Source organism: Pempheris klunzingeri, chromosome 7 (assembly GCF_042242105.1).
Source record: "Pempheris klunzingeri isolate RE-2024b chromosome 7, fPemKlu1.hap1, whole genome shotgun sequence".
Classification (NCBI taxonomy): Eukaryota; Metazoa; Chordata; class Actinopteri; order Acropomatiformes; family Pempheridae; genus Pempheris; species Pempheris klunzingeri.
Window position 1 is genome coordinate 16786877 of NC_092018.1, and position 26970 is coordinate 16813846.

Here is a 26970-nt window from a genome sequence, read left to right on the forward strand (position 1 = left end):
CACGTCCTAGACGTTGATTAGAATGCAATTGCAAACAGGTGTCGTTGAGGTCCACTTTTTAATTGTGTGCACAGAGACATGCACGCAGTCACACACAGACTCTCGCACACAACACAAACTAACTTACTGTAATAACCTCTTTGCTAGTGCCAAACATGTAATCATGAACATTGCTTATTTAATATTTAATCATTAGGCCAAATGAAAACAATCCTGTTTGTGCTGATCAGGACATATTAAAGAGTATAATGACTGAGGCTGCAGGTGGGTTTACCCAGTGTGTGGCCTAAGAGCAGAGATTGGCCAGCCAGTCAGAGTTTGTGTATGTGTGTGTGTGAGACAGAGAGAGAAATCTCCTGTGCAACTTGAGTAATTTGTTCCTACCTCTTTCTTCGCTGGAAAGAACAACTTGGATAATATTGGTGTGTGAGGTGTGCTTGTAATACTTTAAATTTTACTTGTGTTCGCACTCTAACACCTTGAAATACTTATTGACATTTTCGTAAGATTGAAACCTGCGTGGCCCAAGCAAAACAGTCCAATAAAGTTGTTTAGGGATCCCGTGACACTGTCCTGACACTTCTGGCTCCTGCTGAAAAGTCTTTGAGTGTATAAAGTGTAATGGCTCTTATCCACCAGATTCCTTCCGGTCCACACTGCTCAACATCTCCCGACTTGAAATTCCAGCTTCCTCAGAAGTTTTCTGAAGTCCTGTGTGTTTTGGCTGACTGAGGAGGAGGAGGAGCAGAAAGGAGGAGCAGGGAGGTCTGAAGTGGTTGTTTGTCAGAGTGTGTTGATGTTGTTAGATTCATTGTTTCCTGTGTTGGTCAGACACTTGGTTTGTGTTGGCGTTGGGGCTGTTATTCTGGCTGCAGCGCACTCCGCTCCCCTGCTCTCCTCTCCCTGCTTCTCATTACTATGAATAAACACAGGGCAAGTACTGGACCGGGCAACTTATGACGAAACAAGAGTGTGTGTGTACCAGTTTGCATCTGTGTGCATGCACTGGAGCATGCCTGTGTTCTGTGTGTGTGTGTGTGCATGGGCACATGCTGTTGTGTGTGGCTTTGGAAGGGAGCATGAGTTGTTTAAGTCATGGAAAGATGTCATGGTTAACAAATTATTGGAAGGCAAACACATTAAACAAAAGAGCAACAGTTGTAACTAGATACAGACTAAATGTGGGGTAGATAGTTATGGACAATGTCATGTAGCACATTGTGTAGTAGTTGTAATGGTGGCATAGGTTATAGCACATGATCAGAGCTCTGTTGAATGGGTAGCAGGACTTTGGCTTAAACCACATTTTGGTCTGTTGACTCATTGCAGTCTTGTGGGTTGTGTGAAAACTACATGATAATCACAAGCTGTGTGATGAAATACTTAAAGAAGATTTTACTGTAGGGGACTGTCTGCAGTGAAGTTAATGATGACTGATACTAAATGCACATTAGTTCTGTTTGCATGTACGTGTATGAGTATCCATATGTGTGTTTGACAGTACTTGCCCATGTGTTTGTATGCAGCAACATGTTTGTGAAGTCCAAAGCTGAGAGAACCTGTCACACTCCTCCCCTAGACTGCTGTCTCTCTGTTACACACACAGATATACTGTATGCCCTTCATAATGCCTATGACACTCTCTCTCTCTCTCTCTCTCTCTCTTTATCTCCTTTTCTCCAGCTCTCTCCGCCATTTTTATTTCTTTTTGATAATAGTTAGCTGTCAGCATCTGGAGACTGTCTGGTCCTGAAACTGTCTAGGGTGTAGACTCGTATTTTATATTCTCTGAGGAGATAGTATGGATCACCATATATCCGGTAAACACACACACAATCAGTACACACCCTCAAATGTCCCCTGACAGTCATGGCTGAAGGATGTTGGCAACAGGTGTGCAGCTGGGACACTACTCTGACAGTGCTGGCAGATGCACACACAACATACACATAAACAGCATGGGGAACCTGTGGAAAATAAATAAATAAGCAAAGGTACTGTGTGAGAGCTGGTGACAGGAAGCTGGTCTCGCAGGGCGGTGTGCTCCACTGCAGCTAATTAACCCCAGGAAATAATTGCAACAATATGCAAATGCTGTGTAGATAATTCACTACACTGCCATGCCAGGTAGTCAGTCACTCTGTCGCCTGCCTCTGAGGGTGTAGGCAAAGACAGTGTGCTGTTCTGCGTGTTTGTGTGTGTGGTTGGGTGATGGAGTCATGGGGCGACTCATTTGACACCATGAAGACATCAAACATGCAAAATATTTCTTAATATTAACATTATCCATAGTATATAAATAAATTAAAAGTCTCATCTGGTCCTCACACAGACTAAAAAGTAATATTTTTTCCGTCATCAGTCATTGCCATGTTTGGCCCACAGTCAGTTGATAACAGCAATGTTGCAAGTATTGATGAAATAAATGTCGCGTACACTCACATAGAGACGCTATGTACAGTATCAAACCCTGCCTAATGTCTCCATGTCAAGCATTGTTGCTAAAGGGTGGGTATGGAGGTGGACTGTAGAGGAGACACAGCAGAGGGAAGAAAGTGAAACAGGTGGCATCAGCAGAGGAGAAAAAAATAAGGTGGAAGAGAGGAAAGAAGTGATGGAGGGAGGCAGACTAATGAAATGGGCTTCACAGATGAAGGGTGACATGGCAGAGAAGAGAGGAGGGAGACTTCAAAAGACTTGAATGTCATAGCCTTTCACACAGACAACTCTGCTTCAGCCAGCCCATCCGTGCACGAAAGATAACACACACACACACAGACACACACAGACACAAACACACACATTCACAGCACTGATGGCAGAAGGGCAGGGCAGAGTGGAGTTGCCTGCTCTTGCATCACACTCTGTGAATGGAGGTGGGTGCTGACACTACAACCCCCTCATGCTAATCTAGCCGTAAACACAAACACTCTGACAGGTTAATTTACCTCTAGACAAACACAGCAACAAAAACACACATCAGCACAACATCAAATAGTTTAAGCACACACACTTAAACACAAACTTGTACACATGGATGCGCGCAAGTGAAAACACCTCATGAAATCACAGGCTGCCTTACTTACCCCTAAAAGTAAAGTTTGAACCATGTTTTCTGTATCATATGCATCCGTTCTACAGTGTCTCCTCAATTACCGCCTTTAGGAAAGCAGTAAGAATGTTGAAGTAATTAACTCTGTGATAATATACTGTAGTACTTTATAAAATGCAAAAACATTTATGGGAACTAACAGGATAGTCTCCTAAGACACCTCCTCTGTCCTTTGCCTCATATCACTAATTATTTGCTTGGGAGTCACATGGAACACTTTGACACTCAATTAACAGATGAGCTTCCATTCTCCATAGGCGAGTGTTTGTTTATTTCGAGATATTCTTTTTCATATACATCTGTATGCTAATTAAGAGTGTGTGTATGTGTGTGTGTTGCCGTGCATGAGAGAGAGAGAGAGAGAAAATATCATGTTTACATTGAGTATTGTGCAATCTTATAATCTTATCAATCTTAAATACAGCATGGTCTTGTGATCTAAGGATACAGGTGTTTCTAGTCAGCAAAGCTGCATGTGTAACCTCCTGTGGGAATGTGTTGTTGATTTCTATTGTGAACCAGACAGTTTGATGGGAAATCAAAGTCTAGAATCAATGTCACAAGTTCATTAATGGATGCCCTTTTCTCGTCTGTACTTTTACTATTGTTCTTTCCAGCCCTGGATAAGCGCCTACATCTCTGGTTAATTAAACATGTCTTCTGGTCGCGGTGTGTGTTCCTGCACACGTGTGTGTGTCTCAGTGCATGTATTTGAGAGTGAGAAGCTAACAAAGGGTATTTATTTGTGATTGTGTGCACGGGTGCAAAACTGTGCTCGAATGTGTGTGTTACACACACGCGTGTGTTTTTTTTCCTCTGACCTTCCCCTAGTGTCTTCCCATTATACCTCTACTGGTGTATAGATAGGCCATCGATTCAGCAATGGGGTACAAATTAAGATTTAAATGTTACGTCACCCGGTTTATTGAGTTTTACATTTAGGGCATTTGCAATATGCAAGACTTATTGATCTACTGAACTGTGGCTCTTTATAGAAATCACCTCGGGCCACCATCACCTTTTTGTTTCTCTTTTAACCTCCCTTTTCAGCTGTCGCCACGGTGCAGTTTTTTAAGAGTTTTATAACTCTATTGATGTTTAATTTTTATTGGGTGATCACATATCCAAAATGTTTTGTAATTGCACTGCATTTTGAGTTTGTTGACAGCCTTCAAGCTCATCAGATGGATAAGATGTTTATGAATTTTTTATGTATACAATATCAGAGTTGCTTTTTTTGTGTTGCAGGAAAATGCTTCCTCAGAGGAACACGTGCTATACGTGTGGGACCACTTTGTGTCCAAAGCCGCAGCCAAGAATGTCTTCATCATGGCCCACAGCTATGGAGGGCTGTCTTTCGTTGAGCTGGTGAGTGTTTTAGTTTTCCGCTTATCCGTCCTACCTCCCACCGATAAAAAGACACATTGAGACACACAATACACTCCTGTCAGAACAATCACTCACATACATGTTCTGTTGGAAACTCTGCACATTCCAAGTTTTATGCAAACTAAATTTCAAGTTCGCAATGCTACAGCACATACTAACACCCATGTATGCACAAAAACACATTAGTATGGAAAAAATGACATTTTTAAACCAATGCAAACCGGTTACCTCAGGGAAAGAGGCAGTGTGTGAAACATGGTGGAATGATTAAAAATAAATAGCATTTAGTTTCCTCTAAAATGTACTGCTTGTGTAAACAATCCGGTTCATCCTTGTCCTGAGGCTCTACCCACCTCTTCTACATGTCAAGAACAGGAGAAAAACAGGGGAGTGGAGAGGGCTGGATAAAGGGAGGCAGGGGTGGCAATGCAACAACATTGGTACTGTTAAACCAGAACTGCTGCAGAGCATGCAGATCTCCCAGCCCAAGACAGACAGAGGATAGGTTGAACAATGGTGGGAGGGAAGTGGATTTGAAGGAATTAATGGTGCCCAAGGGGCAGTGAAAGCAAAAGTTTGGCCAGCCTCTTGGCTTTAGAACCGCACCCTTTAGCAAAACGGGCCTACAGTGTGTCTTTTGCGGGTTATATGAAGGCTTCCAAGGTTAATGCTTTATTTTGTAGTGTTGGTTTATTGTGAGGTCATAGTGGGATTCTGCGTCACATATTGATCATCACTTTCTCCTCTGTTAGTGTTTTAATGACTACAGTTACCTAACAATAAAGCTTCCGTGTGCAGATAGCCAATATCATCGCAGTGAGTTATTCTTACAAGGTCAGAGTAGCCTTTAGGAGTCATAGTTGATGGTGGGGCCGTTTATGCTTCAACCCTGCTACCTTGTTACTTGCTGCACGATTTATCATCCAATCTAATGTGTATACTGGTGGCTTATAAAGCAATAAAAACCTGTAAAGTTAATGTGCTTCAAAAGGGATAAAGCCTCTATCATACCATTTTATTTCACACAGTATTTTCATCCCGATATCAAGATACAGAGACTTTAAGTTGAGCACACATAAATTACTTATAAATAGGCCGAGTAAAGATTAAAGTCATAGAGATGTAATGTTTAGATTGAAAATATGTCCTTGTGTTTTATATATTGCTTTTTGCAATCTATTTAACTAATTACTATTGCAGAATTCTTTTGATGTAAATCACTATACCACTTAAATGACAACAGCGAGATTGTGATATTTTTGGCTCATATTTGTACACAAGATTCTGTAACTTTACAAACAACGTTAGTTGCATTTTTATTTTTGCACATTTTCCCTAGTTATTTCCAGCATACAGCTTTCTGCAGCTTGATAAGATAAAGGAAACAACAATCCAAGCTAGTTTTGTAAAGTAAATATTTTTATTTGTGAATATTTGTGAATTCTGAACTTCCAACAACCACCAACGAAAGTTGCTAGCTTGGCTCAGTGCCATGCTTGGTGCAAACATGCTGTGCTAGCTGTGTTAGCATTTTAAAAAATGGTAAGGACTGCACAATGTTAAGCTCTACTAGCTAACATACTGTGCTAGTTGTGTTTGCAAGCTTCTCTATGATCTGAAAGCTTGGTTACATTGTCAGTCTGCTGGTTTCTTGATCTGAAGGATTTACTGCTAGACTCACCACATCCTATATTATTCAGGACATATATCTCTCCTCTTTTCTTATGAGGGGGAAGAGGAGGGAGGCGGCACAATGAGGATACGGCTAGTGGGGGATTAAAGGTGGGCACTTGTCCCACTGGTGTTTTCAGGAATATTTTATTTTCTTTCTTTCTCTTTCACCTACTCTTTTTTGTTTAGTATTTTGTAATTTTAATTTGGCTGCTAAATATTCATGCAGTGTTTTGTCCGTGACAGCCTCACAATCTCCTGGGCTTTCTCGCTGTGTGACGAAGACTAGCTATTCTCTCTATTTGTCTCTTCTGTCTCTCTGTGTTTCCTTCAGTCAGACTCTCTCTCTCTCTCTGTGTAAAGGCCTCCACAATGATCTAACTGCTGTCTTTTATGTGATTTCCTTGTCAAGTGAAAACTCTGTTAAAAACACTCATATAGAGTGCATATCTAAATACAGAGCATATAGCAGATACAGTATGGGGAAGATAACATCAAAACAGGAACTTGAAAGAGCCTTGTGTTCACTTTAAGTGACGGGGTGTTCGAATATGCCATTGTCAGGCTTCCCTTGAGGCCATCCCAGCTTCTGTTGTTTATCAGTGTCAAAACTCCTTCACCTCTTCCAACCAGACACCTACGCATTTACACATTCAGAGTTTTTGTTAGGTGCCCTCATATATATATATATGTATATATATTATAAGCAGCATCCACAAAGAGTAGTGTGTGAACTTGTCCAAGTCAAGTATTATTATTATTATTTTTTTTATTTTTTTTTGCGCTATACATCTGGTTTAAGGTGCGTTGTTCATATAGACGGTGCTACTTCTCCCCACTCACAGACACAGGCTTTACAGGAGTATCATATAAATGTACACATGGGACTTAAAGCAGCCACTGTACATTTCTTATTTGTTATTGCTGTGTTTTTGTGCTCCCTCACACTTAGGCATTCACACGCTCGTGCGCATACAAGCACACACACATATACATGCTTGCGCACACCGTCTACTTAATTGAGGAGAAAGTGGTCCAGCGGGATGGGATGGGAGGTGTGTGCGCATGAGCAGGCGAGTGGAGAGTGGAGCCTTGCGGGATGAACCGTTTGACACATGAGAAGACCCAGAGAAAACAAGCTGTCTGCGGGTTAATTACTACTCCCCTTTGCAGTTAATAAATACATTTCTGATCAAGCACATCAAAAAGGCCCGCCATTAATTTCTCCTGCTCGCTCCCCTTGCTCCAGAGCATGTTAGCCCCTGTTTGGAGCGCTCAAGTGTTTCATTGCAATTTGATTTCTTTTAAAACACTTCACAGTGTGTACTGACTAATTATAGATACATCAAAGAGTAGCTAACTGCCTTTGAATGAGAGCGTGAGAGAGAAAGAGAGGCTTGCGCTGCAGGGGGAAGGCTGCTCGCTCTTTCTGTGCTTCGCCCCCCACTTTTTTTGCCCTTTACCCCTCTCTATCATTCTTTAGCTATCGAAGGATCCATCCATCCATCTCAGCTCACTGTTTTTCAGTTCTCTCCTTCTCTCTATCTCTCCTTTAGAGTCTCCTCTGACATCTGCTTTCATGCATGGCCAGCCTGCTCCTCCTTCTCTGTCTCTCTCAGCTGTATAGTTTTAAAAGATGGGTCATCTTCCACCTATCGTGCTACTTTGTTCTGAACCCAGTTGTCCTATTTTCTCTTTAAAGTTTTAGGGGTTTTAACCTGGCTGTGGACTGTCTTTCTATCTGCGTGTCCCCATCTCACATACACACACACGCACACACGCACACACACACACACACACACACATAAACTGGCCATGCGCCTCTAGGTTCCAGGTCTGCATTATCCTTTCTTCACCCGTGGACAAAAATCTCCCCCCAACATGAACTGTAGAGAGAGTAGGGGAGCGAGGGTATAGAACTATACAGAAACTGTATAGGGCCCTGTCTACCTTTTTCCCTCCGCTCAGCCTGTCTTTTCATCTTTCTTCATTGCCAGGAGTGCGGGAGGGTGGACGTGTAAGAGTAAGTCGTAGTGGTGGTTGTGCTGAAGAAGGGTTGTCTAACCCGCACTAACCTTCAGAGAGTGAAAAAGGAGCATTCTTATTGGATAGGACAGGGCAGCATTATATAAGGTCTTATGTAAGAATGCATCTGTCTCCCAGTACACAAATGTGTGGGTGCCAACCAGACAACCAGCCAGCCGCCACAACAGCCCCTCAGAAGCATGATTCCAGATTTTAAGTGCCCCCTGTGTGCATGGCACATACATACAGTACATGCTTGCAGAATATCTTTCAGTACTCTTTCTCTATAGTGCCATCTGTTTCAATCTATAATGAATATAGCCGGTTTTCTCTCTGTCGTCCTTGGTTTAATGTGTGTGTAAGTGTGTGTGTCTGTTGTGGCCGGGTGTCAGATGTGGGAAGAGATGCTTGAGGTGAGACAGATAGATATGGAGGATTTCTTCTCTCCTTGTGGACTTCATCACTATATCAGTGCGTGGAGGATGAGAAAGATGAAATGCTGCCGGACAAATCAGTCCGAGTTGGACGAGTTTGCTTTACATAGCTTGGAGTTTAGAAAGTGATTGAATTTTCGTGCCATGATATTGTATGGCATCGTCAGACTAAACTGGAGGTTTTTATGGTGTGTGGTACGGGGAGATGCGAGCAGAACAGTGATTGTATTTCTATACCATTGCTCTTTGTTCCTAATCACATTCACAAGCCTTATTACAAATAAGGAAAAGTAGGCACTTATATTATCCATGTCTCTTTAGGATTTCCTATTCAGTTACCACACACAGTTTTCCAAAACACGCTCATTGCCATTTCTCTGTTGTTTTTAGTTTTTTTGCAAATCCAGTCCTTGGGTTTCTCACTCCTTAATCTTTATTACTAAACATACTGAACCATTTCACAATCCCGCGCCTCAAATTCCTTATGTCCTGTTCCCCAACTGGTTGTGACCCTCAGGGCAGCAGCGGTGCCAACTTTGCCCTCTGTGCAGGACTCTTGGTCTGGCAGTGGTCTATACAGCTCCATGACTGGCATGGTAACAGCCCACTGAACACATGGTGCTGTGCAAAGACTTCTGCTTCCAGTCCACGTCCTTTTTACAGCATACCTCTGGAGAATCACAAAAATGTACATATGTAAATATTAGAATACATTACATCAAGCGTTTCTACCACTTACCTAAGTATCTATATCTGCTGTTTTTGACACTTACACATGTCCTATTTGAAATTTTTCTTCTTGTGATTTTCTTCTTGTGTATTTAGAATGTCAAAAAACGAATGGACATTGTGTATTAAGGTAGTTAAGGTTAATGACCATCTGCTGGGACACGAGACTACCTATTATAAGTCCTGCTCTTGCAGTAAAGTTTGGTGTCTTTCTGCACATTCCTAACTCATAACAAAGCCCAGCTGACTCTTGGATGGATGTGTGGCTTGGTTGCCAGCAAAAACAAGAAAAAATGTAAATAGGACAAATGAAGTTTGTCGGAAGTTAGTCTTTCCAATCTGGCTTCCAGTGTTTGTGCTTTCCTAGACTAAACACTTCCCAGACCAAATGCACAGACATCAAATTGATATTGATCTTACAGTATCTAAATCCCAGTCAGACAGCAAATAAGTTTATCTCCTTAAAATGCTGGAGTATTCCTTTAAACTGTGTCAAACTAAGTTCCAAATTTCTATTTATCTGAAATCGCCTTCAAGGACCAGTGCAACCTTCACCTGAATTCATCCCCACGCAAGCAAAAATCACTTTAATTTGTTGACAAAATCATCCCAGCTGTGAAGCCGTCCACACGCAGGCTCTCAAAATCCCCTCGTCTAATGTTGTATGCACGTCTCGGCCGTCTTCGAAGCTCTGAATGCTAGACTGTCTATTGCTTCTGGAGGGGATGAAGAGAAGGTTTGTTTTTATCTCAAGGTTCTCCATAGCTGGCGGGCTTGCAAGCAGTGCAGTAGCAGTGCAGTTTCCTGTGTGTCTGTCTGCATGTGCATGTGTGTGTGGCTGTCTGTGGATGTCTGCAAGTGCGTGCACACATATTAGATGGGTGTGTCCTTATATATTTATGTGTGTGTGCACATATGCATATGTGCACGTATGTGTGTGTCACCTCTAGCCTGGAGAAGCCTGTATCGTCCTGAGCAGAACAGCTTGGTGGAGAGCAGCTATCACAGCCATGTTAGGGGAGGAGAGGAGGAGAGGGTGAGAGGCGATGATAAATGGCTGGGGCACACTAGCAGAAATTAGTGGAGCCGTATGCAAAGCTGTGGCGTTTTGTTTGATGTGAAACAAAAGGACCACCATGACAAAAGTGCCTGCCAGCCTGCACAGCAGGACAGCAGCCCTCAGGACATACACCATCACCACTGAAAGTGTGTATGTGCGATTGCACGTGTGTTGGTACGCACTTGAGTGTGCATATACGTGGTAATGCATGCATATCATGCATGGTGCTATTTTCCAGTCCTGTCTATATTATGTATATTATCCCTCTCTGTGTTTTTGTGCTCTGCTCGTAATGACAGACAATGCCTAGCCTTTTGAACACCGTGAAAAGACATGGTTTCGTCCTCTTACAGCTACAGCATATTTGCTCTATTAAGCGGCTGAAATATAGATGTCTAATTTCTTTGTGAATGAATAGGCATCGTAGAGAGCGGCTCTCCTCTTAACATAAGGATGTAAATTGAACTGTTTAAATGTCACGGCTTGCAAGATGATTTGATTTGAATTGATTTGCTTGTTTCTGGAAAGAAAAGACCTCCCTTGCCAAACCTTAGCTGCGCTGGCTGCCACAGATAGACCAAGGTCTTTCTTTCCACCTCAACAACACATTGTAGGGCTTCTGAATTCTTCTATCTGCTGTGATTATGTACAAATGGCCTTCATTTGCCATCCATTTCAAAGCTGTAGTGCTGCATTGTGACTAGAGGCAGATGACGCAGACCAAATTACAGCGGGTTTGCTGCCTGAAAAGGATACTCGCACAATAGGCTTTGTGAAGTATTCCCTTCGATACGTCACCATTATTCTCACCTTTGTTGGTGTTTCTTTCTGTGTTTCAGGAGCATCTTTGGTTTCTAGATTACATTTGCGGTGTTGGAGAGGATTGGGGGGTTGAAAATACTTTACTCACCTCTTGTCTCTCTTATGCTATTCCTTCAATATCTAGGAACATTTATTTAGTTTGAGACTAATTTTTTCTTGCTTGCTGCATTGTTTTGATTGCCTTTATTGTTAATTCTGTCTCGTTTTATTGTTGCACCATTTCAAGTCAATCAAGCTCTCAGAACATAAACACTGTCTGCTGGTCTGTTTCGTTTATTTGTCATAAATGCCTCTTTACATTATCTATACTCTGCATTCCTCTTTTTAGTCAGGTTGGGTCATAATGCTGACTGAAGGGAAGCAGCCTGAGTCACCGTCTGTACAAAATTGCTTGTTTGCTTTGTTCTTCTTTCGAATGGTCCAGTTTTTGAAAGGTCATCTGAGCGCTTTAATTTTTACACTATTTAAAATCTTGGGCATATACGTGTCTTGTTCTGATCAAACTCTCCTATAATACACTCAGCCAAGGGGCAGACGTGGAACAGTTGCTTTCACTTCAAACTGTGACACAGGAATAGTCAATACGCTTCAGGATCAGTTCCATACATAGTGGTCTCCATCACCAGTTCAAAGTTCAAGAATCCTTTCTTGCTGTCTTTTACTCTTTTACTTTTTTTTTTTTTTTACAGTATCTCAGTCTTTTTCTTTCTCTCTTCATCTCTTTTCTCAGTGATTATCAATAGCTTGAGTGCACAGCTATCTGTCTTTTTATGACCAATTCACCATGACCATTATTTTTCGCTTACAGTGAGAAAAGTTGCCGCCAGAATGCTACATTTACTTTGTACATAATTAAGTCAAGCTACTTCTAATTGGTCTGTGATAGGTTTTGAGTGATACCAATTTCAGACACCGGCATTTGAGGGAGGTTAATGTCAGCCGTCTGTTTTGAACCGGTTGTCTTATCCGGCCCTTAGTCTTGGCCGTCCGTGGTTTTAAAACGTTGAGCATGCTCTCACCAGGTCGTCACGGTTACCCACTCTTCTCCTTCGTTCCTCAAAACACACAGATGTTGCCATGGTTACATAATTGAAAATCATTACACCTCAAACAAGTATTGTTGCGGTGACTATTCATAAGTCTGCTCTCACCTTTTTGTCTTCCTGTTTTTTTTTCTTCCCAGTAAAAAGGAAGTGAAAAATCCATCTGTCCTCAGACCATCATTGTGCAAAGGCTCTTTTTAATCTCTCTTGTCTCGCCCCACCTACCCCATACCCCACCCCTTCAACATGGGGTCTTTCTTGCCACTTTGTGATATAAGAAGCCAAGCTAGTAGAAGTTCATTTGAGTTCAGTTAAATCTTGAGGGATTCATCATTACATATTTACTGGCTGAGGCTGATCTTGCTGTAAGGTTCTACCCTCGTCCCATTGATCTAGTGCGCATGTTCACTCCCGAGGTTACAGGACGTGCTTCCATTTGCATAAGGCCCTGGGCAAGGTTCTTTCCACCATTGATTGGCCTGTCCATGAGCGCCCGGTGCCTTCTCACATTGATCACTTTGTTTTTTCCCGGAGACAGTGCTACTCAGAGTTCAGCTGCAGCTCCGGCATATCAGACCTGCCGGAGGAAGAGAGAGAGGACCGACAGAGAGAGAAGGAGAGAAAAAAAAGAGTACAAGGGAGGGATGAGAGACTCAGAGAGGGTAGATGGAAACTTTAAGGCCAATATCTTAATTATTTTGCATATTCTGACACTTAATCTGACAAAGTAATAACCAGTTTCACCCTGCCACCCCTGTGTCTTTACTCCTTCAGTCTGTATTTACAGTGAAACATTCAGGACACACATTCAAATATGAGCATATCCACTCAAATGCGAATTGCAGCTAAAATTGAATAGCCCTCATCCCTTCTTGTTCATCCTCGCCCTCTGCTTCATACCTGGACTGCTTGTATCAGCGTGCTCTCCCTATGCTGTCGCTCACTTCGTTTTTTTTTTTTTCTTTATCTTGCCTGTTTCCACTCTTACCACCACTGTCTGCCCTGTAACTGCTCAGACAGCCTTCCTTCTCTCCACCTACTCACTTGGTCAGTGAGGATGCTGTCTCGATTTACTCTTGGTTTGTGTTGTGCTATTTCAAAGACTTTTTAAACTCAATGTTATTCACAGTTTTTTTGTTTTGGTTTTGAGTCAAGTCAGGTCAAGTATATGGTATAGTATGCTTGTATATGATATGCTCAATAGTTGTTTTTTGCATATTCTTGTGCAGCACTAAAAGTATGAAAACTGACCCCGCTGTTTTTAAAGAATTTTAACTCAATAAGGTGTAATTGCCAATCATGCCCTCAATAATTACATGAAAGCTCATGTTTTTGCGTTGTGTTTTGTGCATCCATGGCATTGTTGTTTATCCAGCATGGCGTCAGTGGCGACGCAAGGCTCAGACTCCCATGATGCACCTCTCCTCTTTGTTCTGCTGTGTGAGAGCAGTGTGCGGCTTTGTCTGCCTCTTTCGTTCCTCTCGGCTCGTTGCCTCAGAGGCAAGGTCTCGCTCTCTTCCCTTTCCTCTACTTCAGACCTCTCTCGCTCTTCCATTCACACTGAAATACCCATTGGGCACTGCCGTCCACTCCTTTCGCTCCGTCTCTGCCGTTCGTTGTCTTTTACCGTCCTTCTTAATTCGCAGCAAAACTCTCCTTCACTTCCCCGCTCTTCCTTTGCCCCGTGCCCCCGTTTTTCATGTCAAACCACTCCCTGTTGTCGTTCAATTTTTTGGCGACGCCTCAGAGCTTCATTGGTCACCCAACTCTTCTCTCCATTTATCTGTAAACTTACCTCCTCTTGTTTTCTTCCTTTCACGTCATGCCCCGGTGTTTATTGTCTTGTGCCTGTTCTTTGCTCTTCCCCCATTGCTTCCGATTCCCTCACTTTCTTTTTCCCTTCCCTCTCTTAACCTCAACTTATGATCGGCCTTGCTACTTCATTCTCTGCTCTCACTCTGATCCTGCACTTGAGACTGACCTCACTTCTGTCTGTCTACTTCACACTATTTGTTGTAACATTTTGTCTCTTTCAACAAACGCCCAAAACCAGACAGTTTTTCTCACTGCTTCCCCCTTCTCAGAGTCCTCTATCAACCATAATACAAATTCATTTGAAATGCTGTTACTTAAATGTGTAAAACTGCTGAACAGTTAAAATCCTAATCTAGGTTTTATGATTCACTATCATCTAGAATGTTGAGTGAATGATCTGTAAAAGGTTTATTTTTCTCTTACCTGAAAATTCAAGATATTTTCAGTCATTTTAAAAAGCGTCCTGATTTGCTTCTTTTTGCTGGGTAGATGTCACGTTCTTTTTTTTTTTTCTTTTTCCCAGTTGTACCTTTACTCTAACTTGCCTTTCATTCTTGCCAGTCTCTCGCACTGGCTGTTCCCACTGTTGTATTTCCATGCATTCACCTGCTGTGTCTGGGTGTGTCAGCTGGTTACGACCTAGGTCACCTTCACCAGAGAGGGAAAATGAGCGGTTGACGTGAGGTTTGAATGTGGTGAAGATGACATGTTGACAGCTCAAATGAATCGCTTGTCACATGTCATTTTTTTTCCTCCCCCCTTGTTAATTCTTCCATAAGAATGCGTGCAATATATGAGAGGAATCTTGAGCACATACAGGGTTGCAAATTATCATACAGGCATCACTCGAATCCAACACATTCAATTCAGTTTGCTTTTCTGTGTGTGTGTGTTTTTTTTTTTTTTTCTTTCTCTGCCCTCAAGACTGTGAATGGTCTCATTCTGCGGCAAATGTAGGAGGAAGAATAAGTCTTAGAAACTGAAAGGAGAGAAAGTGTCATTTCTGAAAAGCTGTGAGGAACAGCTAGGCGGATCCTGGTGCAAATGTCAGTGAACTCGGTGACTCTAGGGTTGGAGTTTAAACCCTCTCTCCCTCCTCTGCTTCTGTTTCTCTCATCCTCTCTCTCCCTTTTTGCTTTTTTCTTCAAACTCTGCATCTCCATCCACGCCCGCCTCCTTCACTCTCTGCTTTCTGTCTTTGACTGCTTTTAAAGTTCATTGAATGCAGTGTTGGTATTCTGTGGTGTTTTCGCCTTGCCTACTCCAAACCCTCAGCACCAGGGTCACAGCATTCTTTTAGTGTGTTTGTAAAGACTTTTTCAGTGTCAATGCATCACCTGCAGACTCTGCTGTGTATTTCCTACACATAGTGTTAAAACTGAAAACACAACCATGGGATTGGTGGCAAAGAAAAAACAGGCAATTCCACAGTTTCTCAGTCACTTCATATTTTCTGCACTTTAAGCTTGAAATACCCCATATTGGCTATTCGGCTGATCTATACCCAACGCTATAGCCTCCGATATCTATGGAAGGCTTAGTTTGAATCCTTTATGGCAATTTATTTCCATGGGTGTGTTTTAGTTATGTACCTGCAGTAAAACATATTTAATTTTTTAAGCCTGGAAAGCTGACAGTGAAAAGAGATGAACTGTTTTATGTGCCATTTTAAGGCTTTATGTGCTGTGAAATACGATGGGGGTTATGAAAGAGCAAAAGGAAGAGAGAGAGAGAGGAAGCGAGAAGGAGAGCAGGCAAGAGACTCCTGGTGTGGAGCAGCCTTTGAAGTCTTAGCTGGCTTGGAGCTGAATGCCGAACCCACTGAAGGGTAGGCCTTGTTTCATGGTGGGAATATGTGGCTGGATGTGCTGTCCGAGTAAACAAAAACAAAACAAAACAAAAAAAAAACGCGCACACATTTGTGCTGCACATTTGCACTTTTTTTTTTTTCCTTCATTGCATTCATGTTTGTGTGCAAACGTTTTTGTCTTCAAGCATGAGTGTGCATTTTGCTCCAAAAGGCTTGTTTCTAGTGCCAGGTTTCACTTCCTGCCCGTCATGTCACTCATTAGTTTGTGGTTCGTGTTCAGATCACTTACCAGGCCACGTTGGGTGGCTTAGTAATTTACAGTCAGTGTGTGTGTGTGTGTGTCCCTGTCTCATATATATTCTGCTTTCCTATTAGATGGCTTCACACTCGACGATTCCGCTGGACTCCTCTGACATTGGCTTTCATGCATGGCCTGCCTGCCTCTCTCCCTCTCCTTCTCCCCCTCACACTTTCTCGCTCTCTCGGCCTCGAACATTAGAAACATCTTGGTAGTGTCAGAACATCTTTTAACACCCCCTCCACTACCAACCAGCTAACATGTACAATACACCCCCCCCCCCCATACTCGTTCCTCAACTTCCATCCCTTCTTCACCCCTTGGTCCCTCCATCCCGCTCCCTCCTTCCCCCGTGTCTTGGCCCCTTACTCACCCACCCCCAACCCTGTGCCTCCCACATGTGATGCCACTTCTCCCATTAATCCAGCCTCTTCACCTCTTCGTTCTTTCTCGTTCTCCCTCCTTCCTCGCTCCCCTCCTGTATCTGTTTTTGTGGATTTGCTAGGGGTGATGGTTAGTTGATTTGGTCTGATTTCTCTTTGATGAAAACACTAGGGGGCACTGCCTGTCCTTTGTTACCCCTCTCTTTCCCTTAGCAGGCTTCGATGCATGTGTATTTTTGTGTGCGTGTGTTTTCTCTGTGTCTGTGTGCCCGTGCATGTGCTCCAGTTTGTGTTTTTATTTTGTTAAAAAGCAGTCTCTTGTTTGTAATGGATGACACAAATCTGCATTCAGACAGACAGGAAGGCAGGCAGGCAGCAGGTCTCTGGTGCTCACTAGGGCTAGTGCCTTGCACCCGTCCACACCCCCCTGTCCACGCTTCCACCCCCTGTTTCTGTTTGGTGAACCCAGGGGTGTAGGTTAATGAAAAGGGCTTGGACCACCGAGAGGAGCGACAGTCATCTCCCAGACACCACTGCTCACCTTCGGCCCTCTGAGACCCTTCCTCCATGACAGGCCCCCCTCTCCACTTCTCTCTCTCCACGTCGGCCCTCCTTCCCCTGGGTCACACCACATCGTCTGGCGGTCCGGTGGCCGCCAAACTCAACTCAACCAGCATTAGACAAAGGTAGATAAACTAAAAGTGAGACCGGGGCATTTCTTGAGTGTATGCGTGGAGAAACAGAATGAGAGCAACTGGCATCTTTATCCAAAAGGCTAGGGATTTAGACATCAGTCGCATTCGGGTCGGGTCAAGAAAGACTCGGCTCTGAATTAAAGATCAACTCCAGACACCAGAGTGGAAAGGAGGAGACAGAGGGGGACGCAGACCTTTGTTTCTACTCTGCTTTTCGAGAGTTTGACGCGAAACTCCACTTCATGTGGTCACACCAGCAATACTTTAGTTTACTTTGGTTGTTTTCTGTGCATCTTTTCTATACCCACAATCCATACTATTTAAATAGTGACCATGCTCACTTCTCTCATGTATCATTAAGTCCGCTGATGAAAGTGATTGTTTTTAAAGGAAACTGTGAATTATTGATTTGTTTTGGGATTTTTTTTTCTTTTTGTGGTAAGCAGACAGCTGATGAGGGGTGTTTGATAGTGCTAATTGGCAGCTCCCGTCCATGCAGTGTGTGGTTGGTGGTGGGTTGGGGCTGGGCGAAGTGAAGCGCTGCTATTGTTTAGAGGTGTCAAACCCAACATAGAACAAAGAGGACGGGAGAAATGTGCTGTGCTCGCCTATCAGTGTGCTGAAAGCAGTACACACACACACACGCACACACACACACACACACACATACACACACACACACACACACACACACACACACATATATATATATGCATAAGTGTGTGTATGAATGCACATGTGTATGTCCATCCAATCGCATACACACACACACATACAACAGCACATTACCTAGTCACATACACCAGCATTCACTCACACTGACATGCACACACTCACACACACAAACACCTACCAACGCACACATGCACACTCTTAGACAAACAGCCTGAAAATGACAAGATAATCACCACATTCAAACTTACCTTCAGCTCTGGGTAAATGCCTTTCTCTGAGATAAACTAATAAATATACTGTTTTCTTTTCAAATGTTCTCCACTGAAGGCCCTAATTACCATATGCTGACAAAGACCCGACAGAGGTGTAATAGTTAAAAAGGTAATTTGACTACAAGTATGAGTTTGGAAAGGGGGGGGGGGTCAGTGTGCTCCACTCCCCATCCCCCCACCCCCCATCCGCCTCTCTCTTTTATGGTTTATTCACGCTTTTCGAGGACTTTTTGCATGATTGACTGACAAGGTCTTTTTCCGAAATAGCATCTTCAGTAATGAGAAATAATTGACTCCCTAATCAAAAAAAGGGTTCATGGAATCCACAAACCCAACTGTAATCTTCTGTGGCATTTCCAGCAGAATTGACAGTCCTCATAGCTGCAGGCTCTATACCACTTTGATTTAATTGCTTTTTTTTATAAGATTAATAATATACTTTATACTGAATTGTGTGTGTGTGTGTGTGTGTGTGTGTGTGTGTGTCCTGTATGTGCATGTGTTTGTGTGTGTGTCTGCTTGTTCCTCACCCTTCTCTCAGGCTTTGTTTTTAATCAATAATATCACTCGAAAGGCACTTCAACTGGTGTACTACTTTTTTTAGATTTTACATTTAATTCATTAAGGGAATCGCTGTGGTGATTTCATTATGTACTCAAAAGTATATTGTAGTGGTTGTTGGGCACATTATTTTAATAAACTACAGTGTAAAACATTGCAGAAGAATAACAAAAGTAAATTAACTGTGTTCTTATGTTTTATTCAAAATATAGTGTCTGCTTTAATAATAATAATGATAACAATAATAGTAATAATAATAATACACAGTTGTCATATGTCTTTAATTTAGATATTAATTTATTACTTTTTTTTTTTGCTGGAATCGAACTGAAAGTTCAGGCTTTTCCTTTTTGTTTTTTAACTTCGGACTGTCTGTGGAATTTAAATTTATATTTAAAGCCAGAAGGGAAAATGTTTTTACTGTTAAATCTGGTCCAACGGAACATCATGATACAATTCAGGTACTTGAAATGGGTTTGTTTTTTTGTCTTTACCCTGCCTGTTTAATTGGCTAATTGAATTGCTTTGTATATTCTTATACCCTACATCAGTATCATTTTTTATCTTTTAGTGTAATGTCTTGATCAATTTGGGAATAAAAATAATAATTTAAGTGAGTTTGCCTTGAGAACTGCAAAGTTTTTACATGATGGGGCAAATTAACTTGTAGCCTCCTCCAGCCTGTCCAATTTGTAATATGGCCTCAACCCCTTCTCTCTTTCTCTCTCTTCTGACTCATCTTTCTTCTCGTTAAAAAACTGTTTTAAATCATGGCTAGTGGCAATGAGAAGTTAATTTCAGATTGTTATATATTTCCATTAATTTCAGCTGGCCTTCTGTAGTTTTCCCTCCCTCACGCTCTCCTTCCTTTGAGTACAGGGGGATCACAGAGCCTGATTTTTTTTTTTCCTTTTCTTTTTTGGGGGCTTTCTCTTTCCCCCTTGCCCCACAGCACAGGAGACGAGCAAATATGAAGGAGTAAAAGATGATAACGGAAGGGAGGAACACTCTCTTTGTCACTTTCATTAGCACTGCCCTATACCTCTCCTCCCCTAACTTTTTTTTTTTTTTTCATTTGTCTATGAGCAACTTCTCACTCAGAGATGGGTCGAGTGGCCCTGGAAGTTTAAACAAAACACCTCCCCTGAGAATCCAACTCCTGCAGCCCTGAAGGGACACACACCAAACACACACACACACGGACACACTCACACACACCTGATTTGCCAGTAATGTGCAGAGCAGCAGGCGCCTCCAGATTTGTTGTTTTTGTTTCATCTTCCTTCTCTCCCTCCTCCCCCATTCACAGCTAAGGTGAAAAACAGTCCACTGAGATATTTGGTAGTTTTAGCTATTAGCAGGCTCCACCTTTTCAAAACATTTCCAGTAGCTGGACTTCATGAGTTGATTTATGCAACATGAAAGTGAATTTGTGTTGAACAGTGATGTATAAAAAAAAGTAAAGGGGCATTTCGCGATAATAGCACGAAAAATTGAAAAAGTCACACAATTAGTCAGATTTAGCTCTTCTTAAACCTTCTTGTAACAAATCTAGCAGAGCTGAGTGAAAATTCCACATCATAGCTTGTTGAAATTTTCTCACTGAACCCCAATTTAGAAATATTGGCTTGAACACCAACTGTGGCTCAGTTAGTATAAGGAATCAGTGTTTATCAGCCCCTAAGGCTGTGTGTGTCTGTGTGTGTCTGTGTGTGTGTGTGTCTCAGAAATGGACAGCAGTACCCGATGGATATTTAACACATTAGCTTTGGCAGAGCTGAGAGTGGTGTGAAAACACACTGATTTCCTAAGTGGCAATCATATCAGCCTCGCCGTCAGAGAGGCAGCAGAGAGCAAACATCTGTGTGTGTGTGTGTGTGTGTGTGTGTGTGTGTGTGTGTGTGTGTGTGTGTGTGTGTGTGTGTGTGTGTGTGTGTGTGTGTGTGTGTGTGTGTGTGTGTGTGTGTGTGTGTGTGTGTGTGTGTGTCCGCTTGTCTGTCCCAGATCATGCATGCGAACGGTTGGTGCACATCCTTTATCCAGCACTGCTTTAGATTTGTACAATAAACTTTGTGTGATTATTAGTGTGTGTTTGATTCACTGATTAATGTGTCTACTAATATTTGTTTCACTTTTATTTAATGGAATCTTTTTTTCTGTCTTACAACATCCTGTTTTCTGTAATTCTTTCTGATGTTTTCTGCTTGATTTCTTTTTATCCAACTAAAGTGTTATCTGAAGTTCAGCTACTCTTTCTGGTTCTCATTCTACCTGTGTTTTTCTTTCTACATCCAGTGTTTTCCTCTCCCAGCCCAGACTTTCCTTCTTTTAGTCCATTCCTCAGCCTCTGTTGCTGCGTACGCCTGCTCTCCATATGTGTGTGTGTGTGTGTGTGTGTGTGTGTGTGTGTGTGTGTCTCTCTCTCTCCGTCTGTGGTAAGCTGTCTCCTCTCTGCCAGCGCTCAGGAAGCCCTTGGTTCTCCTCGATGTCAGTATCACCCTGAGTTACGGCACTAAGGTCTCAGCCTCCTCCTCTACCCACCCTTGTTAGGCCCTCTAGTTCACTCCCTCCCTCCGTCAATCCCATTCTCCCTCACCCTATCCATCCTCATCTCCAGCTGAGAGTCACCCATCCGAAACTATGTTAAAACAGGGTCATCCCCCGGTGTGCACTTAAAGGCTGTCCCTTTAACCTGCTCTGAAATACTTACGGCTATTATTATAGCTTATAAATCATTAAGAAAGTTTAATTATACGAAAATTTCATGGTGGAAATGTGCAAGCTGACACATGGGAAGAGGAATTTAATGGGCCAGCAAGTCCCAGCACCGTGAGGGAAAATATTGAGGTTATGTTTCTATTTTACAGCATTGCCGGAGGGTTGGGAGACAGGGAGAAAGACAAGAAAGAGGCACTTTCAGAGTGAGAGAGAGGGAGAGAAAAGGCAAGTGTGGATGATGAGGCCTAGACTGTATCCAATGCGCAAAAGTAACTTTCTTGTTTCACTCTGTAGACCAAAGCTTTTAATATGGCCAGTTGATTTGGGAATGATGAAGATATTGCCCACCATACCTTGTGCTGGTTTTCTTAACTAAGATGTATTCTAATTAACACAAGACTTTAATTAGTCGCCATGCCATAATTTCACTTCGTTAAAGAATGCTCCCTAATTAGAAATTACCATTTGGAGAATTTCTGTAATTGCTGTCGCTAAACAGTATATGAACATCCTTAACTACTAATGTTCCAAAACTTTGTCCACTTTCTTAATTGTGTCAATATCATTTCAATGTGAACATTATTGTTGATACAGCTCGAGTAACTTGAGCAATGACTACTAGTCTTTTCACGGTGTCAGAAATGTAAATTGATCAAACTGTTGGGAGTTGATACCATTAACACTTACCACTGTGCAGATGTTAATTAGAAATTAATTGAATTCCGCTTTAGTAACTATGAAATACTGCCACACTGTACATTTTAGCATCTGTGAGCATCTGCATCAATGATTTGAATGCAATTCCACTACAATAAAGGAGTTGTCAGTCAAGTAAAAACCAACATGAATTCAAGTGTTTCAGTGACTCATTATTTTATGCAATTTTATATCAAAAGCTGGAAGAAAAAGATTTATGTGGAGAATCACTTCTGATTATGTGGGCAATTTTGAAGAGAGATTCACCAAGCTACGCACAGTAGTTTGAAGATGTTACAGAAGAGAAAACCCTGACTTGACCACTCAGTCTTAGAGAAACTAAATCCATTTTTTTCTAAGTGAACAGCAGTTGCTTTGCACCAGGCTGCTATTGTTTATGACTACTCCCTTACCCACAACCCCCATTGTCCCTCCCTTCTTCCCCTCCCTGCATCCCATCCTCCCTGCCCTCTCTTTCTCCTCTGTCCTCCCTTCCCGTCTTCCTCTTGTTTTCCATGCGGGCACAAGCAGGGCGCTGCGCCCGCAGCCGGCAGGTTTCCTGGCACGCCGGCTCCTCATCCTCTGCCTTTTGTTTCCACCAGTGGACAACCATTCTCCACTTCTGCTGTGTCAGTAAATATTTATTGGCCTTCCTTTTCCTCACTGCCCCCACTGAAGTTGGTGTGTTTCTGTCCGCTGTACATATATACGAATATATAGATATATGTGTGTATGTGGTTTGCATGTTTATACACACACCCAACACGAACACGCACATATACCACCTCCCACTACTCTGCGTCAAGTGCTGTCACTCACACAATTCAGCAATGCCCTCTCGTCACCCTTTCATATCTCTCGCCCACAATGCACCCTATAAAGTCTAAATCTACATCTAAAATGTGGTCAACAGCCATGAGAGGAAAAAGGAAAAGGCAGAGGAAGTTATTGCAGTTTTCTCTTGCTCTCTCCCTCCATCTCTACACCCTCACCATGACCAGAGTTCATGCACTAGAGAGGGGAAAAAAACCTGCAAGTAAATGCATGTGACCTCAGTGAGCAAAACCTCTGCACACTCCCAGAACACTGAAAGATGCACACACACAAACACACTCCCTCTCGCTCCCTTGGGCCCTGTGGCCTCGTGCTAGAGAGGGCTTCCTTCCTGCGGTTAAGACAAAGGAAGCTGGGGACCGACAGGGGACCTGGGACCGCTGCTTCAAAGCCACAGGAAGTTCTGGTGTTGTCTCTTCCTGTGGAGGGTGTCGGAGCGTGGGGGGCCAGCTGTCCGTGTTTTCACAGCCAGGGACGGACAGGGATGAGTGTGTTTTTGTGTGTGTGTGTGTGTAACAGACAGAGTAAGTAGCGTATGTGACCACGCTGCACTGCCACTCCTATCCACCCCTCCATGACCTGAGATCAACTGCTAGCAACATGCAGTCATACACAGATAGAAATCAGAGAGATAGCACATAAATATCAAACCTGTGCTGAATTTCCCGATCCTTAAAAGCTGAGGGTCGTCAACTTAACCATTGTTTATCTATAGGTCTATTGTTCTCATTGATTTATGATTGAGAAAAATCACTGCCAGAGCATTAGTCAGCCTTTATGTTTGTTTTTCCAGCCCTTGCCACTGTCTTTGCAGACTCTACACATGCTTGCAATGTGTACATGTCTGTGTGTGTTTGTGTTTGTGTTCCTGATCCAATGTTGGCGTGTAGGGATTTATGGGGGAGTATGTGTTAGTGTGTCTGCACCATGTGTTTTCCAACCTTCCGGTGTGCACCCGCATACATGTTTGTTTGTTTTTTCTGTGTTCGCCCTGGCTTCTCTGATGCTCTCCTCTTACTCTCTGGCAGCAACAGGACAGTTAATCAATCAAATATTTAAGCAGTGCTTCAGTGCTCAGTGGGTAGTCCTAGATTATCTGTGGCTGTTGGCAGTGCATGGCGCAGCCACATTATAAGCCTCGTCTCTGACTGGCATCATCGCGGGGCGCTTCTCTCTCTTGCCCCCCCCCTCTCTCTCCTCCTTCCCCTTGGCCTCTGCTCAGTCTTTACTCACTCCCACTAACACTCTGGATTTTGTCCTCTTTTTCATTCTCACGCATTCTCTGTCATTCTCTCTCTATCCCTTATTTTCCTTTCTCTTGTTTGCTGCTCTCTATTCGCACTCTCTCTCTATGTATAATTGTGGCTTTTCACATTGACTATCTGACAGTGAGCAAGGCCCCTTAAAGAGCTCTCATCTTTCTGTCTGCCTGTTTCTCTCTTTTCTCGCGCTTTGCATTCTTTCTAGGGATAAGTCTGCCTGTCTCCCCACGGGGATCTCCATTGTGGATTACCATTCAGTTTTCGCCCAATTATCTAGTGGCTTTCGCTGCCTTTGACACATAATTATCAAAGGCCTAAATAATTGTCTTTATTATTGCCGGTGTTTAGATGTAGCGTCAGCGGAGCAGTCGCGAGGAAGGGAGCGTCACGGGGAGAGGAGAGAAATGAAGTATTTATCTCGACCAGAGATTAGCTTAGCATGCTGTTAAATGATGTCTCGTCGCTTATTTCAACTCCTCGTTCAGATAAATAAACATGATTAATATGCCTCCCTTCTCTTCCTCCATACACACACCCCACACTTACATGTACACACACCCATTGCATATCACATTCTACGTCAGTGGTGAAAATAAGATTATGCACAACAAAAAGTCTAGCAATTAGCTGGCTTTGTAGCAGGATGAAGCTTAAAGCGCTAAACACTGTACTTTGCTGAGGGCCATGTGAGAGGTCAGGTACAAGATACAGGGGTTAGAGAAAAGTCTCTGTATGTGTGTCTCTGTGCGTGTTTGTGTGAGTGGCTCCAATTGCGGGGGGTTTGGCTATTTCATAGAGCTTGTGAAAAGCTGGATTTAGCAGAATCGTGCCAACCAGGGGGTCAGAAATCTGTGATGTTTGAAGGTCTCTATAGCAACCAGGCCCTCTGCAGAGAATTCAGACAAGAAATGGTTTTATGAGGAAGAAATGGAGAAGGGGGGAAAAGAGGGAGAAGGATTTCATAGTTCATCCAGAGTTTGAATGTATGTGGGGTGGGGTGAACTCAAGTGTGCGTCATCAGTTGTGACTCAGCTTTGTTATCATGGTGCAGAGGAATTTGAACGTAATGTGTAGTTGTGGGGAAAGTAAATCCAAATCACAGGAAGGTGTGTTTAAAAACAGATTGTCACAGAAATGGGTGAAGAAGTTTCTTTTACACCTTTATGTGGCGCACTTAATTGTAATGTTAACAAGGCCTTGGTAATTTAGGTGAATTAGACTTATGAGCCTGTAATGGTGCAGATGTTAGATGAAGTACGTGAAACTGGTGAGAAACATTTCATCAAGGTGCTCCAGTGAGTAAAGAGGCCGCCCTTCAAGCTGAAGACTCTGACTGCAGTGGCGGGACGCATCGTTTCCACTTAAACGTAAGCTTCTGCTTATATTTTAAAGACGGCAAAAAGCCCATTTGCTTCAGGGATGCTGTTTTGAAGCTGACCCTGTGGTCCAATCTCCCTGTGAAGTGGTCCAAGGGAAAAGAGAATTTTCCTCATGGGGATCAATAAAGATTTCATAAATATTCTTTGTTGTGCACATCTGCCTGTCTGTCTCTCATCTGTCTTCCCTTTTCTCCTCATTCCATCCTTTTTCCTCCAAGCGCACTACTTTTGATATCCATTCAGCTTCCTCGCATAACTGTCTGCCTTTCTGCTCCCATTTCTTAAAACCGTTTTTACACGCAAGCCTGCCATGTCCAACCCCCACCTGAACTTTACTCTGCATATCCAGCTGCTTTAGCGCTAAAGGAAAGGCCAACAGAGAGGCGGCAAATGTCTCAACATCTGTGTGTTGGTTTTAGTTCAACAAGTGTTTCCACATGTTTCTCTTCCTTTTTCCCTGTCCAATACAAGACTGATCACAACAGCTGGCCTGTTTCCTTGTTAAAGCTGCAGTCTGCGGTTACATAGTGGATTAGCACATTTCACATTCTGGATAAAGATGGCTAACACTAACTCACAAGCTAACATGGTGTAAAAATTATAACATGATGAGTCATATGATATCGCTACCCACTTTGGAGCATGTGGCTTTATGGTTCTTACTGGTTTGTAAGCTAACCTCGAGTATGACCCACCTAGCAGAGGACACAGACATGCTTAGATTTTGCTTTCAACATGCAGCTAACCACAGTTGTCATTGTGGCTTGTAAAACATGGGACCCAGTGGTGTCAAAATCATTGTGGTTTACGGCCACACTGCATAGAGCACTCTCTCCTGGAGTCATTATTTGTCAACCTATTACCCCAACTGTTACCACAGCCAACCATATGTTTGTAGGCATTGCGGCAATGAGAGCTGTCAGAATGCGTGATTGATATAGCCAGTGGTGGGAGATGGAGTTCTTTGGTCTTTAATCTTCGGCTGAGGCATCATCAGGAAAACAGACTTTGTTTGGTGAGAGTTTCTGATTTATTTTCCCTCCTCATTTCAGCAGATATACAACACAGTGTTAGTATCTTTGAATAGCAAATCACAGAGAAACCTGAGCACAAAAGGTGGATGGAGAAGGGAAGAGGCAGTTTTTTGGGGGTTTTTTTGTATTTCCAATCACTAAAATATAGCGTGGGAGAACTTGTCTTTGACTGTCAAAAAGCATCCAGAGATGCTGAATCTAATCAATTTGAATTGCTGCTTCAAGATTTCCAAAGGCCTCGTTATCTCATTTA

General features: G+C 42.7%; 1 protein-coding gene across 1 annotated transcript in view; it reads left to right on the top strand.

Annotated features, from left to right (window-relative positions):
• Window positions 1-26970, top strand: part of arb2a (ARB2 cotranscriptional regulator A) — a 152515-nt gene that overhangs the window by 69386 nt on the left and 56159 nt on the right. The window contains exon 8 of the mRNA XM_070833398.1: window positions 4361-4480. Coding sequence (XP_070689499.1) covers window positions 4361-4480 — 120 coding nt within the window. The remainder of the gene's footprint in view (window positions 1-4360; window positions 4481-26970) is intronic.